The sequence below is a fragment of the Equus quagga genome, chromosome 11 (genome assembly GCF_021613505.1).
Source record: "Equus quagga isolate Etosha38 chromosome 11, UCLA_HA_Equagga_1.0, whole genome shotgun sequence".
Taxonomy (NCBI): Eukaryota; Metazoa; Chordata; class Mammalia; order Perissodactyla; family Equidae; genus Equus; species Equus quagga.
In genome coordinates this window covers 91,241,070-91,258,368 of record NC_060277.1, presented here as the reverse complement: position 1 = coordinate 91,258,368, position 17,299 = coordinate 91,241,070, and the positions used below count along the sequence as shown (strand labels likewise).

Here is a 17,299-nt window from a genome sequence, read left to right as displayed (position 1 = left end):
GAGGCATTGGATTCCGAGTTGTCCAGGGGGGAACGGCCCCGGGTACCTCATGGTCCAGCCAGCATTTCTCAGATGGCAACAAGATATTTCCTGGAGACCAGAGCTGCAGGGCTCCAGCAGCTGTCGGAGCTGGTGCTCACCAAAGGCTTCAGGGCTTCCGTCTCCGGCCCCCTTTCCAAGCTATGGGGAAAGCTGAATGAACACAGCGCCTGGTGCTGGCAGGAGGTGGGGCTGGCATCTGCAAAGCAGCTCAGGAGGAAGAGCTGGTAGGTGGGATGGGTCACAAAAGGGTGTTCCTTGTTGCCTCCCTGGATTGCCATCTGGGTGGGCCTAGCAGGGGTCCTAGCTCTGTCAGTATTTTGCTCTGTGGTCTTGGGCAAGTCCATTCTCCTCTCTGGGTCTCTTTCTGTTCCTTTTTCCGTATAAAACGAGGAGCTCACCCAGCCCAGAGGTTCTCAAATGTGAGTGGGCATCTGAATTACCAACAGGGTTCATTGACACACAGATTTCTGGGTCCCACCCCATAGTTTCTAACTCGGTAGTTTTGGGGTGAGGCCTAAAGAATTTGCCTTTCTAACACATGCCCAGGTAGACGCTGATGGTCCTGGGCCAGGGACCACACTTTGGGGACTGCTCAAATGACCTCTAAGTTAGTCTCTGGCTCTGGCTCCCCGGGATGAGGAGACCCCTCTGATGCTCTCTCCCGATCCTGATTTCCATCTGCTTCTCCTGGGGAGGTCTCCTGGGAAGGGTCCCAGCAGACAGTCAGGGGTGTCGAGTTTTTAATCTGATGACATGCTAGTGGGGGAACAGGCGAGGGTGGGGTGGGGACAGAAGGGGGGTTGAAAGTAGCCATTCCCTGCCCCAGCCAATAGGAGGGCCTCGGAACAGATGGCTGCTGGTGGCACCTCGTCTGGGAGTTGTTGGGCCCTTCAGGGCTCATGAGGGGAAGGTTGGGGCCCCACTACTAAGACCACAGCGCCCTCTCTGGAGGTCATTCCAGGTCTGCTCTGAGAGGGCAGCACTCAGGTCCCTGGGTCCCCTTTGGCCATGTAGCCACAGTGAAGAGAGTCCTAGCATGAGGAGAAGATGGTCTGCCACCCCCAGCCTGTCTCCCCTGCCCCCAGGACTCAGCACGGACCAGTGCCCCTCACAGTGCAAAGCAGAGCTGGGCCAGGCCTTAGAAGCCACTCGGTGCAGGCCCACGTTGTATGAAGTGACCCAGAAAGGGCATGTGACTTCAGCTCACACTGCTATTCCAGCTTCTGTCCCCTGCACCATGCTTCCTGGGGCCACCTCTCCTGAGCAGAGATTTGAGACCCCCGCCCCCATGCCAACACTCCTCCCTGCCACTCTCTCCCTTCCCACTCTGGGGACGAGTGGCTAGTTTGGAGATACCCAGGGGCTTGGGACTTGCCATGGGACTGGGGTTGCTGGAATCTGGTGCATTGTCCCACCTGCAGACACCCACTGGACACCAACCAGGAGCACCTCCCACAGCCCTGTGGGCACTAGAGGAAGAGGGGGCTGGTGGTGGCTCTGGGCCCCTCCTCCGTCTGGCCTGGCGGAACTATCAGCAGACTTGGGGGCACTCCGACCCACCGCCTCTGGCTCCTCTCCTCCTGTGGAGAGCCAGATGCTGCCGACAGCTGGAGGGCTGGCCTGCCTGGCATGCAGTTCTGCCTGCGCAGGGGGTGGGTTCATTTTAATAACTTCATCTCGCCCGCGTGCACACTCCGCTGCCTCAACCCTCCTCTTCTGTCTTGCCCAGTAACCCGGCTGCCCTTTGCAGCTAGGATCTTGCTAACAGATTTCCTCCCAATCATAATTCTTCTGGAATAGCCCTCTGGGCCCTACTCCTCTTGCACAGATACTTCCTGTGCCCCTTGGTCCTCACAAGCGTAAGGGGTCTATCAACTGCCTCTGGCTATCGACTGACCTCTTCCCCCTTGGTGAGCAACGTCTAGGGCATCCCCCGGGGGATGGACCCCCAGTCACTGCCAAGTGCTCGGACCTCCCACTCTTGCCATCTGAACACTCCCAGGAGAGCAGATTCCTCGGGAAGGAGCCTGTCTCCTCTCCCAGAGAGAAGCTCTAGGTCCACCCTCGCCCCACCCTTTGGCCTCCCCCACCACTGCCCCTCAGTGGTGCTGGCCCATGGTCCTCCTCCCCTGTCAGCTCAGCCCTGCTGGGGAGCTGCCCTGGGGCAGGGGCCTTGTCCTCTCCATGCAAGTGGAGCCTCTGGGACAAGCCTACCAGACTGGGGGCTCTTTGAGGACACAGTCTGGTATCTCCCCATCAGACTGGAGATCCCCTGGGCCAGGGTCTGTATCTCCCGCATCAGACTGGAGTCTCCCTGAGGCCAAGAACTGCACTATGACACCGGGAAAGCTTGTTCTTTTCTAAGCATCGGAACAGCTGCCTCTGCCCTTCAGCTTTGTGCAGAGGTGCTATCTGGACCTCAGCATTCCCATGTCTAATGGGGGGAATCTCCCCAGCAGTCTGTGAAGCTAATAAGAGGGCACACATGTTAGGTCAACAAGGCTGAGTCTTCCTCTTGATGAAGCTTAAGGCAAAAGCAAATGGGAGGGGCTGGCCCCGTGGCCGAGTGGTTAGGTTCGCGCGCTCCGCTGCAGGCGGCCCAGTGTTTCGTTGGTTCGAATCCTGGGCGCGGACATAGCACTGCTCATCAGACCACGCTGAGGCGGCGTCCCACATGCCACAACTGGAAGAACCCACAACGAAGAATACACAACTATGTACCGGGGGGCTTTGGGGAGAAAAAGGAAAAAATAAAATCTTTAAAAAAAAAAAAGCAAATGGGTGTCTGGGTCCCTTCTCCCTCCTCCCTCATACTTCTTCCCTGGGATGAGCAATCGGGAACTGAGTCACCCCCTTCCCCATCCTTGGCAGGAATGCTGATGACCTTGCATGTGGCAGACTCCCGTGGCGAGGCCCATTGCTCAGAGATGCACGAGGTGGTGGGTGGGTAGGGAAGCTGGGGGAAGGGTGTGGATGGGGTGGAGACAGCTGAAGGTCATAGGGTGACCAGGGACCTGGATTATCCAGTGGGTATGTGTAGGGGGTTGTAGGAGATACAAAGAACCAGTTGACCTGTGGCAGAAGTGATCCAATGTCATGGCTGGGAGTGGGAAAGAGAAATGTTACTTCTGAAGACTTTGAGTCCTGGGGTATAGCCAGGAGAACCGGGGGCTGGGATGAGGGGCGAGGAGAGGCACCACCAGCCCCACCAGGTGGAGGCACGATCGAGTGGGGTGGCACCTGCCGATTATGCCAAAGTCCTGGAGTGGCAGCTGCCCCCATCACCAAGACACAAATGCCAAAGGAAACCTGGCACTCAGTAGCTGGGAGCTGGATTCTGGTTCCACAGGGGACCCTGTTTCCTGTTGGTCTGCCAAGCTCAAAGGCCGATCTGGTGATAATCCAAGTGAAGGATGCCCAGTTCAAAGTCTGCCAGTCCATCATCTCAGGGCCACCTGGCCAGACGGTCCCAGGAACAAGCTGGCGCCTCCTGAACCACAGAGACTGCCAGTGAGCTGGCAACGTGAATGTTACAGGAAGGTAGTTCTGGGTCCCAGTCCTGGTCTGTAATTTATTAGCTGGGGGCCTTGGACAAATGACACGATCTCCCAGAGCCTCCTTATGTGAAAAACTAAGGATCTGCCTCCCTTGGAGCATTGTTAGGAAAATCAAATGAGTTGAGCCACGAATGTTACTTCCTCCTCCTTGTTTCTGGAGATGCGTGTGTTGACTTCAGCCTTGCTCCTGGTGCGGAGAGATGAAAGGGCCGCAGGCTGGAGGAAGGAGACCTGGGTTCCTGTCTTGGTTCTGCCCCATAATGCATGTGGCAGAGACCGCTAATAGTCCCATAATCTCCATTTCCCCTTTCTCCATTGTAATGGAATTCTCAGTTTTTAGCTGGGCACATGGCTGCCTGAAGTAAACCCTACATTTCTCTGCCTCCCTGCATCTAAGATCTAGCCAGTGACATGTAAAACAAAGGGATATTTGTCAACTTCCAGAAATGTTAAAACAGTTAATATACATTCTTTGCCTCTTCTTCTTCGTTCCAACCGCCATCCTGCTGCCTGGAATATGTATGTGATTGCTGGAGCTCTAGCTGCCATCTTAGACCATGAGGGATGAGAGCTACACCATAGAAGTAACAAAGCAACAAGTTGGAAGAAGTCTCAGTCCCTGAAAATTTTGTGGAATAGAAATATCATACCAGCCCTAGGCTGCCAACCTCCAGACTTTTATGTGAGAGAAAAATCAAATTTCTATCTTATTTCCATCCAATTTCTATTTCATTCAACCTCCGTTTCTTTCAGTTACATCTGGCTCTACCTGATTCCATAGATGAGTTTGAGCACTTCACTTCTATGGGCCTCAGTTTCCTCATCTGTAGAAATGAGATAATGCTCACATATCTCGTCACACTTCAGAGAGGTTTTATAGACTCACAGACAAGAACGAACTTGGGAAAGCTCCAGTCTTCCTCCCCTCCTCTGGCATCAAGGCACACGGCCTCCATTTTTGGAGGTGGAACAAGTTGCTTCTACATTGCAGGGAGCCCCTGAGAGGCCAAGAAGGATTCTCTACCCCTGTCTGAAAGGCCTCCAGTCCCCAAATCAGCCCCCACACGTCTGAGTCCCCATCCACATTCTGATGTTGGTGACACACAATCCTCGTTAAGGGCCTGACTGATTCCAGCCAGATGGGATCCTAATTTAATTAAAACCCTTTAATTACCTGCAACAACACAGCTTTGGAAGTCCAGGCAGAAGGGGCCTGTGATGGGAGGGGAATGGTTGACAGGGCAGAGTAGTGTCTGCCCTTTCATCACTCAGGGAACCCAGGGTCGCAAGGCGTTTCTCCCACCCAGGTGGGCACAAGCTGCGTGGAACAACCAGTTCCGCCCACGCTTCTGGCTCGGTCGACAGCCAGGCAGGGGAGGGGGGCAAACCAGGCTCTTGGGAGCAGAGGACCAGGCTCTTGAATCTGAAGTTGTCGCTGTTGGTTTTGTGCATACACTGAGACTGTTTAAGCTCAGGTCCGAGCCCTCCCGAGACCCCGGCCCTGCGCGGGACACTCTGGGTAGGAGCAGGCATGATTCTAATTCCTTCCGAATTGGCCTGGTTTAGGAAACAGAGGGACCTCTGCATCCTCCAAGGGAAAGCCATGCCCGCAAACAAGGTCTTTCCTGAAGATGTCACCCACCTGGGGAGCGGGGATGAAATGGAGTAACGTAGGTGAGCTGCAGAAGGACCATGTGGTTCTGAGGGATGAGTAAGGACCCCTCCCATGGTGCTGGGCCTCAACTGGCTCCTCCCTGTGAAGGCAGAAGGAAGGAGCCCTCTGGCTCTCAGGCCAGGCCAGAGCCTGCCAAGCCCTGGTGGGGGCAGACTCAGAAATCCAGACTCTGAGCTGGGCTATTTTTAAGCCTTGTGGACATCATACGTTAATACCCTTCTGTTCTCCCTTAGTACTTATTCATTCAACAAATATTGCTTAATAAAGCCTCTGGAAGTTCCAGCTGCTCCCCATGGTGCCTGGAGATCCAGGGAAGAGGTCTTGGTTCACACTTGAGCCACAGCCTTAAAGGAAATGTTCTATTGGGGTCAATTTGATGTCAGTGGCTGGAATTGAATCAAGAAACCCCAAGAGGAAGGAGAAACTCAAGGGGGAAGACTGGCAGCCAGTAGGCCCACCACTCCACACTCCAAGTTCTTCCAAAGCTGGAGCCTGAGGCTCTGCAGTTTACTCAGTGCAACACGCTCTCCTGAACTGAGGCCTTGTTGCTCCCACCCTTCCCACTCTGTCCTCTCTTCCAGCATCCGGACTCAATTCCCTACTCCATCTTACTTCCCTTGTTATCCTCCAACATCCACAGCATCTCTAAAGAGCCTGCTCCTCTCTGACTCAGGTTGAGTCTGGAATGCTGTGTACCTGCCAACTTGGGGGCTCTCACAGCAGGAAACGTGGATGTCCCCCCAGACCAACTAATGCCCGGACACAGGAGCTTCTTCCCATCAGCTTGGAGACTCCATGAGGGTGGGGGCTAGGCACTCCTGTCCAGCTGGCCTGGAGACTCCCCAGTGGCAGGACGCACTTTGTCTGAGGTGTATCTAAAGAGCTACCTGAACCCAGGTGTCCCACACTAAACTCTCCACGGGGGCGTCATCCGTGACAGGCCTCGGTGGACGGTGCGCTGAGGCGTGAGCACAGCCTTCGCTCTGCCAGCTTGGGAGAGGAAGTGACCACAGGAGGACCAACTGCTACACCGTTTGCACTCCAACACGCCCAGGTCCTCCTGGTTGGAGAGGGTGGGCAGGAAGCGTGGCGGCAGGAGAGAAGGATGGCGGCATGTTGCTATTGGCACCCCTCCTCCCACCTCTCCCTGATATTGCATGCTGTCTCTTCTAGAAAGGTCTTCGGAGACCCAGGTTAGCTCCTGGGCACTGAGAGTCACAGGAAAGCCAGGGCCTTCTGGCTCCTAACCCAGCAACCGCTCTCTATTATAGCGGGCTTCCTTGTCCAGATCCCCTTCACGGCTTGCCGGGGCCCCACCTGGGAAGGACTGGCCTGCTCAGTCCCAGGGAGCCTGGGCTCCCTGACCTTTGGTGAGAGTAGGGCCATGCCCGGCTCCGATGGGTGTGGAGGGAGCTGGGTTCACGTGTCAGTTGCCACGTGATCTCGGTCCACTCACCTCGCCTCCTGGGCCTTGGAGGGCAGTGCTCCCCGACCTGCTCGCTTGGTTACTGAGAGGAATGAGCTGGCTCTGTGGGCTCTGGGCGATGGCCATCCTGCTCCCATCCCCCTGGGCTCCTGGGCCTCCCAGAGCCTCACGGGTGGGGAGAGGGTTGGTCTCTCTTTCCCTGGAAGGCTGCGTCGTGCGGTGGTTGAGAGCACAGACTCTGGAGCTGGGTTGCCTGGATTCATCTCCTTGCTCTGCCACTTCCTAATAGTAGACCTCGGGCAAGTCACTGACATCTTTGTGTCTCAACTTTCCCATCTGTAAAATGGGGATGATCTTTCCCTGTCAGAGGGCTGTTGGGAGTTGGCACGTGTAAGGCAGTTGGAACTGTGTTTGGTGCAGAGACAGTGCTTGAGGCGAGCAGCTCTGGGAGTCCCACACTACAGCGCCCCCACCCCCTGGCCGCCGATCCTGGCCAAGCCCTGTGGGAGGAGGGAGAAGATGGGCCATGGGCACTCTCACTGCTCGCTGCAGGAAGAATGTGCAGGGAAGAACCTCACAGAGGAGGTCAGACGTCTGTCATGTCTACGAAAGATGACACTTATACAAAGGAGTCTACTTTTGTTTTCCTTGATTCTAGCCAAGAAATGGGGCCCTTGGTTGCATTCCTACTATTCCTTGGGCCCAGAATCCCACTTCTGCATCCCACAAGTCCCTGTGATGCACTGGGGGGGTTCATCTGTGTACTGCCTCCTGGGACCCTTTCGCATAAACATAACACAAGGCTCAGAGAATGCAGGTGGCTAAAGGGGCTTTATTTAGAAGCACAGACTTAAACACCCAGAGCAGTCAGCCAAGCGTACTCCCCAGGGGGAGGCGGTCTGCCCAGAGCCCCTCCTGCCTTTCCTTTCCCTGAGTCCTGGCCTCACCCTCCACCCCTGACCCTCTGCACTGATCTCTCTCCCCATCCCGTCTTCATCACCTCCACCTGACGACGGATCAGTTTCTCATCAGTCTGGATGGCCCATGGTCCCTTGCTGGTACCCCCGGGAACCGGGTGTGTGAAATGTGCCTGGCTGGGACTGTACTCCTAAGGGTGAGTCAGTCCCTGAGGACTGGGCCTCGCATGATCCATTTCTTCCACACTTTGAGAAGGACCAAATGCATGGGATGCACACAGGGCCCAGCCAGTAAATCTTATTGACTCACGGATCGACTCTGAATTCAATTTCTGTCGTGGGAGTCTTTCACAGGGACAGGGAGGAGGAGAAGGGAGTAGACACAGGTCAAGAGGCAGCTAAACCCTCCCGGGTGGCATCTGCAATGGACGAGAACGACACTGGTTTGGAGGGATAGGGGGCAGGTGGGGTATACAAGAGTGTGGAAAGGTATATAAATGCCCCATTTACCAGTCTTGGCAGCTCCCAGGCCTGGCCTAGGAGGGAGCTGCTGCTGCTCAGTCAGGCTCTGCCATCTGCCACATCTCAGCGGAGATCAGCACTGGAGGGTTGGTTGTAGGCAGAGTTTTTTTTTTTTTTAATGCGACAGGATCAGGCTCAAGATGTCACTCTAGTGAGCAGGACTGGAGACGGGGGAGAGAAATGTCTAGGAAAACGAGAGAGAAATAAATGGAAGCTTCCATGCTCCAAGGAGGAGGGAGGGGCAGGGAGCAGAAGAGGAAGGAAAAAAGAGAAGCAAAACAAGAACTGTGTGGAAAAGATGGGTTCACATTGTCCACCTTCTGGGCCCCTCAGACGCAGCAACAGCCCAGGAAACAGGGCTCCTGGGTCTCAAGTGCCCTCCGTCCTCTCCCCAAGCCCTATTTCACACCTACCAACCTAACCTCCTCTCTGACCCTCCTCTCTGGGATGCCTCATGACAAGCACTCCTAGCTTTCGGCCATTTGAACAGTGATGACAGTGGTGATCATACATGAAGAATGAAAGAGCTATTGCAGTGACTGACGGGCTCGGGGCAGGCTGACCCTTCCTGGGACCTCTGTGGATGCCCCTCCGCACATGACAGCAGGTGAGCCCCTCAGAGCTCGCAGGACCCTGGGGCCAGCCGTCTGCTGGGGATCCTCTCTCCAGGGTAACCCTGCTTCACAAGGTCCCCAAACTCCCAAAGGTGCCCAACTCAGTGTTTCACTGCAGATTTATATTCCATTCCAAAAAACCCTAAAAGGAAGTGGACTCAAAAGGCTACATCCAGCTTAGGTTCGAACCAACGAGAACTATGTAGCAGTAACAGCAACATTAGCAGCAGTTTCCCTTTCTGGAGGTCTTGTTCAATGGCAGGAACTGTCTTAAGGACTTGACGTGTATTTTCGCATTAATTTCCCGGAGAACTCTATGAGATACACTCATTTTACAGATGAGAAAACTAAGGCGTGTATAGGCAAGCTCTTTCGGCAGATGGCGTGGGATCAGAGCCAGGCTCCTGGACTGTGGTTGCCGTGCTCTCCAAACACCACCCTTGGCTGGACCCTCAGTGCTGCCTGTGCTCTTACCAACCCCTCCCCAACAGCTAGTTCAGATCACGCCTCCAACCCCCCACCCTTTCCCAGGAATTCTCAGCCACTGACCTTATTTTCTTCTTAACACTGAAAAACATGAAGGTCACCAGATATAAACTTGCTCAACTTCCCAGCAGCAGACAAACCCACTTCTTTCTGCAGGACTCTCCTAATTCCCAGACAGAGCGCTGCCTGCCTCTTCCTAACCTCCCCTCTCCCCCATGCACAGGTTATCCCCTCCTCTACTGGGCCCTGGAGCTTTAACCGCTTCCTAGCCACTGGATCCTTCCCATCAGCTTTAAACATGCTCATGTCTCTTTCAATCCTGTGGGAAAAAAATAAAACACCCTCCTCTACTCATTTCCCTCCTCCAGACACTGCCCAAACTTTTCCTTCCCTTCACAGCCATACTTCAAAGCCGTGCCTGTACCCCCTTGGCTCCCACCCACTCACCTTACCCGGATGGCGGTCCCTTCCCTGAAATGGCCCTGGCTAAGGTCACCAGTGATTTCCATTTTGCTAGCTCCAATGGACATTTTTTAATTCTTTCTCTTATTTGACGGAACTTGACACTTTTAACAGTTTTGTATTGGTTCTCTTGAGTGTATTGTATTCCTGTCTATCTCTGGTCACTTCTCCTCCTTTGTGGCTTGTCTTCCTTTACCAGCCTTTAAATACGAATTCCTTCAGGTTTAGTCCTGGGCGCCCTTCTCTCCCTACTCTGTATTCCTCCTCGGTGACCCAATACACCCCAGGGCTTCAATTACACCTATAAACCACTATCTCCCGAACCTTCTCTCCTGTCCTGATCTCTCCTCTGAGTTCCAGGTTCAGAAATTCAACAGCCCATGTGATACCTCCCTTTGGATTTCTCAAGGCATCTCATAATCAACAAGTAAAACAAAATTAATGATCTAATTTCCCTCCAGCCTGTTTATCTTCCCAGTGGTCTCTATTTTGGTGAATCCGTCTTAGTCACCTCTCTGTCCTTACTCTATCCAATCCATCCTCAAGTTCTGCCAAATTTGCCCCCTAAACCTCTCTCAAATATATTTACTCTTCTCCAGCTCTGCCACCTCCCTAGTTCAAGTTCTATCATCTCTTGCCTTCCTCCATCCCTACTCCCGATGTTAACTTTCCTATACTCTAGTCAAAGAGCTTATAAAATGAAAATCTTGTCACCTCTCCTGCTTACAACTCTTCAATGGTTTTCCCACAGTTCTTAGTATAAGTATTTAAGTTCTCATATGACCTATGAAGGTCCTGCCACATCTGGCTCCTAACTTGCTGGGATGCCTTTCCACACTCCAGCTACCCAGCCTTCTCTGGGCTCCTGGGACACACCGAGCTCCCTCTTGACTCAGGGCTTTACGTATGCGATTTCTTCTGTGTGGAATGAGCCTCTCCTACTTTACCAAGCTGACAGCTCTTCATCCCTCAGCTCTCTCTTCAAAAGCTGCTTTCTTAGGGAAGCCTTTCTGGATCCCCCAGCTGAGATTAAATCCCCTCCCAGGCTCTCACGGTGCCCTATACGTTTCTTTCAGAGCACTCACCATGGTTGACATATGTATTCGTGGGATTATTAAGGACACTCTCTCCCCATTAGATTCTAAACCCTAATGAGGGCAGGGAGCAGTTAGTCCTACTCGTTGCTTATCCCTAGAAACTAGCGCAGGCCCTGGCACACTGTATATCCAACGTGTAAACGAATGATTAGCAAAGAAAACAGAAGGGGCTCTAAAAATTCATTCTGAAAAGGCCAAACCAAGGCAGAGGTTCTTAAACGTTGATGAGTGTAGAAGACCCTGGGGACCACCCACTGGCACGCTGACCACTCTCAGATGCCCTTTTCAACGTTTGTTCAGAGGTGATGGGGGCAGGAAGTTATACCCTACGGAAACCACACCCCCCTGGAATGACTGAAGATTATATTGGATAACATGTCAGGGGATATGCCTGTTTTTCATTAGTGTTTGAATACAATACACACTTCCAATACTGGTAAGAGATAGAAATAAAAATGTTTTATCTACCCAGAGAGATTCAAATGTGTAATATGACTATTGATTATGAATCAATGTATCTACAGATTTCTAAAAAGGCGGTACTTCATTTTACCACTAAACTAGGTAACTGCATTTTAAAGTGCTGTGGGCTAACAGGAAGTAATCAGTAACAGATGTTGGAGGAGAAATTTGAAACCACACCAGTGGTGTGATGGAATTGTTTCACACTGGCTCTCTAGAGTGAAGTGTTAAATTTTCAGGAATTTTGAGAGCTGGCTCTTAAATGGCCAGTTAAAAATTAAATTATATTAACGTATAATTAAGAGCAAAGGTAATAAAAACTCAATTCATCTCTTCCTGTTTTACACTTTACTGTTATCTGTGCTCCTGAGGTTATTTGCATCTATTGTTTCTGTATGGTGGAAATACATGACGAGCTGCACACCCCTTTCCACTTAGTAACGTCACCGTGGAAGTGTGAAATGGGCCATGGTGGGAGTACTTACACCGTGGAAACTAGCAAATGCTACCACTCAGGGCCTACATTTTTGGAAACTGCATGTTACACCTGTAATAGCACACCACTGAACCAAAGCGCTGGCCCATGAGAACATTTGAAGGGTCTCTAGCAAGTGTGAAGCAAACTTTCACTTGGAAGATGGATAGGTTGAGGAAGTAGAGAAACACGTGCCTGTCTTTAGAAAATCATTCTCAAAATTGTGTTAAACATTGAAGGTGATTGTTTTCTTTCTCAACTTAGAGCTATAATTATTCTACAAACATGACTTTTACTACAATTATCAGTTACTAAAGTGTAATTTTATGGAACAACCTGTACATCATTCTAGACATAAAATGTGTTGACTAGATTGAGATGTAAGTTCTTAAGAGTGGGTGGGAGAGATTCCCTTCCTCTCTCCCTGCCAAACTTCTGGAAAGAGTAGCATACACGCAGTCTACGTCTGCTTACCTTCTCATCAGTCTTGCCTTTTTCCTCCACCATTTGACAGAAACTGCTCTAAGGTACCCACTGACCTCCTGATTGCTAAATTCAATAGCTTCTTTTCAGTCCTCAAAGCCACGGCCTCTCTGCTTTGTTACTGTGGGGCATTCCCCTGCCTCCTCCATTGGACTGAATTAGCAAAGCAGAAACCCTACCCTCCACCCCAATCCTAGCCTGGCACAATGTCTGGCACTGTCTAGATGCTCAGCATTGCTTGCTCAATCAGTGGCCTGAGTCTTAATCTATGACCTTGAGCATGTCATCTCACTTCCCTGGATGTCTGTTTTCTCAGATGTGAAAAGAAGGTGAAATATGTGAGGGACCCCGTTTTCCTTCCATTGGTTAAGAGCTCACCTTCAAGGGTCTTGAGAGGGCTAAAGCTCTCTCCATTTCAACTGAGTGTTATGAGACGGTGCGTCTACTTTACTGCCAGCCAGGCAAACTCCTGGATTTTTACTTTCTCTTTGGTCCCTGGGCCTAAGCCCCAAAGCTATTCCTTTGCCTTCTGTTGCTTCTTGGCTCAGAACCAGGTTGCATGACCTTGAGGAAGTTACATTATCACCTTCCCCAGCTATATAATCGGGATGAATGGGAGCTGTACAAGCCAAGCCAGAAGCGTGCAGAACTCCTGTGAGGTCTGTAAACTACAGGTCCCGGTGCTGTATTCCCATACTTGAGTTACGCATATTTTATCTTCATCATGTTTTCCCCTAGAGGTGATCCCCTTCAACTCCTTAATCATTTCTGTTGCTTGAATTCCCACAACTCTAAAATTCTTTTTTCCTAGAGCTGCAGGAATCAGAACCAAACAGTAGTCCAGATGCCACTTTCCGCTCCAGCATTACAGGATTTACAGAGGGGGAGCGATCATCTTGCTAATGGCTTAGAGGCAAAAAGATCCCATCAGTCAACACATTCAGGTTTCCGCTCTCATCTGGAGGTCAAAGCTTCTGGTTCCCCCAGCTCATTATCCCAAATACTGATCATCCTACATTTGCTTTCTTGTGCAATGTCTCCGTGAGGTGTCCACCTATTGGGTCAAAGGCCCCAATGTGGTGTGGTCACCTCTGAAATTAAAAGGGGGAAAACACATCCACCTCGTGCATACACATACATAAAGAGCAGTCCAATGATACTCACCTGAATGTGAGATTAGTCAGCAAGCCTTTAGAAATGAATCTAAATGATGTAGGGCAGAGTTCAGTGAAAAGTCATGAGACAAAGGAAACACACGGGGCCCAGGCTGATTAAAAAGATAATTAGTTGTGGAAAATAAGGTTGGGCTCTAACCAAGAACATCTTTGACAAAGATAAACCAAAGGATCCGATTCCACCACGCTGGGGGGATTTAGTTGCTCTTCTTTTATAGGAGTTGAAGAGCCAGAACAAAGCAAGTCAGTTTCAAAGTACAGCTCAACTCCCCCTCTGTTTATTGTTCTGTTCACATAAACATACAAGCTGTTTCTTTGCATCTGCACAGACTCACACAACATGGAGAAGCAACAATAGGTTTAAGCCAGATTTATAAATGAACGCACAGAGTGGTGGTCAAGCAGGAGATCTTTTGGCCTAAGAGAGGATCTTGATACGCCCGGCTACAATTAAAAAAAAGAAGAGGAGTCAAACACCTAAAAGGCCAGCAGACTTACCAGTGATAAGGAAAAAAGGGGACTCTCTTACCTAAATTGTTAAAATCTGTAAAGGTGTTCCAATAACACCTAATGTCTATTAACAACACAGAGAGGTTTAACTCTACATAGGGAATGGGAAAATTTTCCATGGATGGCCAGATATAGGGGGGCTGACAATAGGGAAGGAGGGGAGCTGGGGAATGATGTCAGATACTCTATTTGGACCAGAAACTACAACTCCAAAGGGTCTATGAAACTACTTGCCTGAAATACTGTTTTGATAAATAAGCCATATCCTTGTGGAATTGAAATCTCCAACTGTTCCACTGGCACGGACATCTCTGCAGTGACAGCACATGCCCCAGATTGTGGAGTTAACTTGAATTAAATTTCAGATGTGGGGGAGCTAAGGGAGGGGGAGGTGGCAGTGGGAGGTTTATGAACAGTATGCTGGGGCTCTGATGTTGTCATAACCAGATGGCTTCAACTGTATCATTTAAACAAAAACAAACACGTCCAGAAATAATATAATAATGACAGGAGAAGCATCGAACAGCTTTACCTGTACCTGAAATCCTAACAGCTTTGTACCCACAGTAAAGCCCACATTGGAAACTCCATAAATACTGGAAAATCCCAGAAGAGACCTTCCTCCTGCCAGAAGCGTGGTGCCAGGACAGCTACCCTCCTGAGGACATATTCCCTGAAATCACCAGCCCCCAATGCACAGCTTTCTGTGAATGAGGAAGAAAGCAAATCTGAAGCCTGGTTTATCCTCCAGGAACCTCTGAAGAAGAGGCCAGCAGAGGTACCTTTCCAGAGCTTTGCTTCTGCTATTCCCACAGGAAGAAAGCTTTACCTCAGATTTCATACCTAAACATTTCGGAAAAGGAACTTCTTCCAGTAACTTACGTCTTTCCAGGTACTACATTAGAAGACCTGTCACTCAACAGTTGCGTGGTCTTGGTCATGTCACTTGACTTCTCTGGGTTTTAACCTCTCTCATCTATAAAATCGGAAGATGCTATCTATCACTTGTCCTACCAAACTCATCAAGTTGTTGGCAGGTTCAAATGAGATACTGTATACGGAATGTTCGCTGAAAAGCGCGAACTGCTGAGCAAATGCAGTGACCTGAGAGACAAGATGGGTAGAGGAGACTGTGTATGCCCTGATCCCTGGATCTGTGTGCTGAGCTGGAAGCAAGGACTGAGGCGGCACAGGACAGCAGCCAGAACACGGAGAACTGGGCACTTCCTCACACGGTGCCATTTAGGAGGAAACTGAAAGTGAATGGAGTGGTTTCTAATAAGTAAATCCTTTGATTATACTGCTAACAGATCACATCCACTCCATTCCAGGGATAGCAATATAAATGAAAACTGGAAAATTTGCAAAGCCTAAGATCTTTGAAGGGAAATGGAAGGTGGAATATAGCCTCCATCTAAGGTCAGATAATACACACCTTGGCCAGATGGCCAGCACATTTTCCAGTGTGTCCCATTGTCCTGTCCTGTCCAGCACTGCTATGAGAAAGGCAGAACACCCCAGAGCATTCTTGTGAACTCACTGGGAATTCAGAGATTAACTTTTCTGCAAACATATAAAGTCAGTGACAGAAGCAGTCAGAGATAATAATTTCCCTTTATTTAATCAGTCTCCACATTCATGTCCCCTTGATCTTTGTATATTTAGCTAGGAGAAGGGAGATTGGGAGTTAGGTCTTAAAACACGTAGGGTACAGAAAACCACACTTCCGTTACTTGCCTTGGCAGAGGTAGGAGCCCGATCCCTCATTAGGATGTGGACGGTGAGATACTCAAGGACAAGAGACTGGCAGACGCTGGTAGTTCATAAAGGAAACTCGAGATTAGGGAGATGCAGTAAGTCCCTACTGCTTAGACATTTCAAACATCATCTCTGTAAGCTGAAGGATCAAACTAGGCCTTCAAAATCCCTTAAGGAACTCAGACTCAAAGACAAGCCAGGTGAGTGAAACAAAAGACCAGAGATACCACACAGTACAAAATAGTAATTATTTATATTTTCAAAAAGAAAAAAATTAACATTTGGAAGTTCTCCCCTGTAGGAAGAGGGGCAAATTGGAAGGAATGGGACTGGCTCCTATGCAGGCGGCAAGTCAGGTACGAACAGCTGAGCAATCTGGGCTGGGATTTTTTTTCACACAGCATTAATAATAAAATTTCCTTTTCTTTCTCTTCTTTTTAGTTCTCTTTTTGTTTTGTGTTGTGTTTTTTTGCTTTTTTGCTTTTTTTTAGAAAAGGGATGGGGGAGGAAGGAGAAATAAAATCAGAGAAAAATGCCAAAAAACATTTTCCACAATATCTAAAAACAGGGAACCATAGTTCTCGTCAAGACAGTATGAATTCTGGATGAATTATTTTTTCCAGTTTTCAACACCAATAAAGATTTTTTGCAAAAGTCACCACATCAGAACACTCATCTTCCAGATCCGATACCTCCTTCTCCTTCAACTTGTCATTTTTCATAAACGGACAAAAGGATGTATTCTGTTCTTGCAAACAATAAGTGCTAACAAAAAGAGAGCTCTTCTGGTGCTTGTACGGTGGTGAGGAGTTTTCACAAATATCCAAGTTTTAGCACAGCTGGATGGGCTAAAATTTCTCTCAACATAAATACTACTTGGAATTCACAAACTGATTTTTGAGAAATTCTGCAAAAATCCTTTTTTCTTTCCTTTCCTTTTCCCTTCTTTTAAAACTAAATGTCCTTTTTTTTCTCCTTTTTGCTCCAGGCACCTGACGATTTGTTCTGCTCAGTCAGATGCAGACAGGTTTCTCCGAAGTACCACCGCTGGGATGTCCTCAGGGCCAGCGCCTAAACTCTGTCCCCACAGTACCAAACTTGGCCAGACCAAGGGGAACACAGTGACGCAGCAACAGGGTTTTCATTAGGTTGAACAGCCCCGAGTCCCGGGCCCTTCCCTCCCCCCCGTTTTCCCCCAGTTGATTTAGTGCTGTTTTAAAAGTCTGGGGCCACAATGCAGTCTCTTCCCCCCACAACAGAGTAAAAACTCCACAGATTGCGCTGTCTACCTGGTGGTCAGTGGCAGCAACAGTGGCTGCTGCTTCTGGAAAATAAACGGAGTCTTACAACAGGCAGGATCTTAGGATTGCTTCAGGCGCTTGCGTGGGGGTCCCAGAAAAGGGCACTGTGCTGAAGCCAGAGAGCGGTATGCCTCGGCCACCAAGTGGGGATGTGACACCACCATTGACTTCCACCCGGAGGTCTCCAAGACATCTGAAGCATGACTAGGAGAAATGTGGAGAGACGGGTTACCAAAGGAGCGAGCGAAGGATGGACTCAACAGCCACCTAGATGGCCTAATTTCCCAGAGTTTGCTGTAAACGGTGTCAATGTAAGAAACAGACAGAACCCTTAATA

At 49.9% G+C, this 17,299-nt stretch overlaps 1 protein-coding gene across 3 annotated transcripts in view; it reads right to left on the bottom strand.

Annotated features, from left to right (window-relative positions):
• Positions 1-15,895: 15,895 nt before the first annotated feature.
• Positions 15,896-17,299, bottom strand: part of SPOP (speckle type BTB/POZ protein) — a 61,307-nt gene continuing 59,903 nt past the window's right edge. For all 3 annotated transcript variants that reach the window (XM_046676210.1, XM_046676209.1, XM_046676208.1), the window contains one exon: positions 15,896-17,166. In XM_046676210.1, coding sequence (XP_046532166.1) covers positions 17,022-17,166 — 145 coding nt within the window. In that variant the 3' untranslated portion in view covers positions 15,896-17,021. The remainder of the gene's footprint in view (positions 17,167-17,299) is intronic.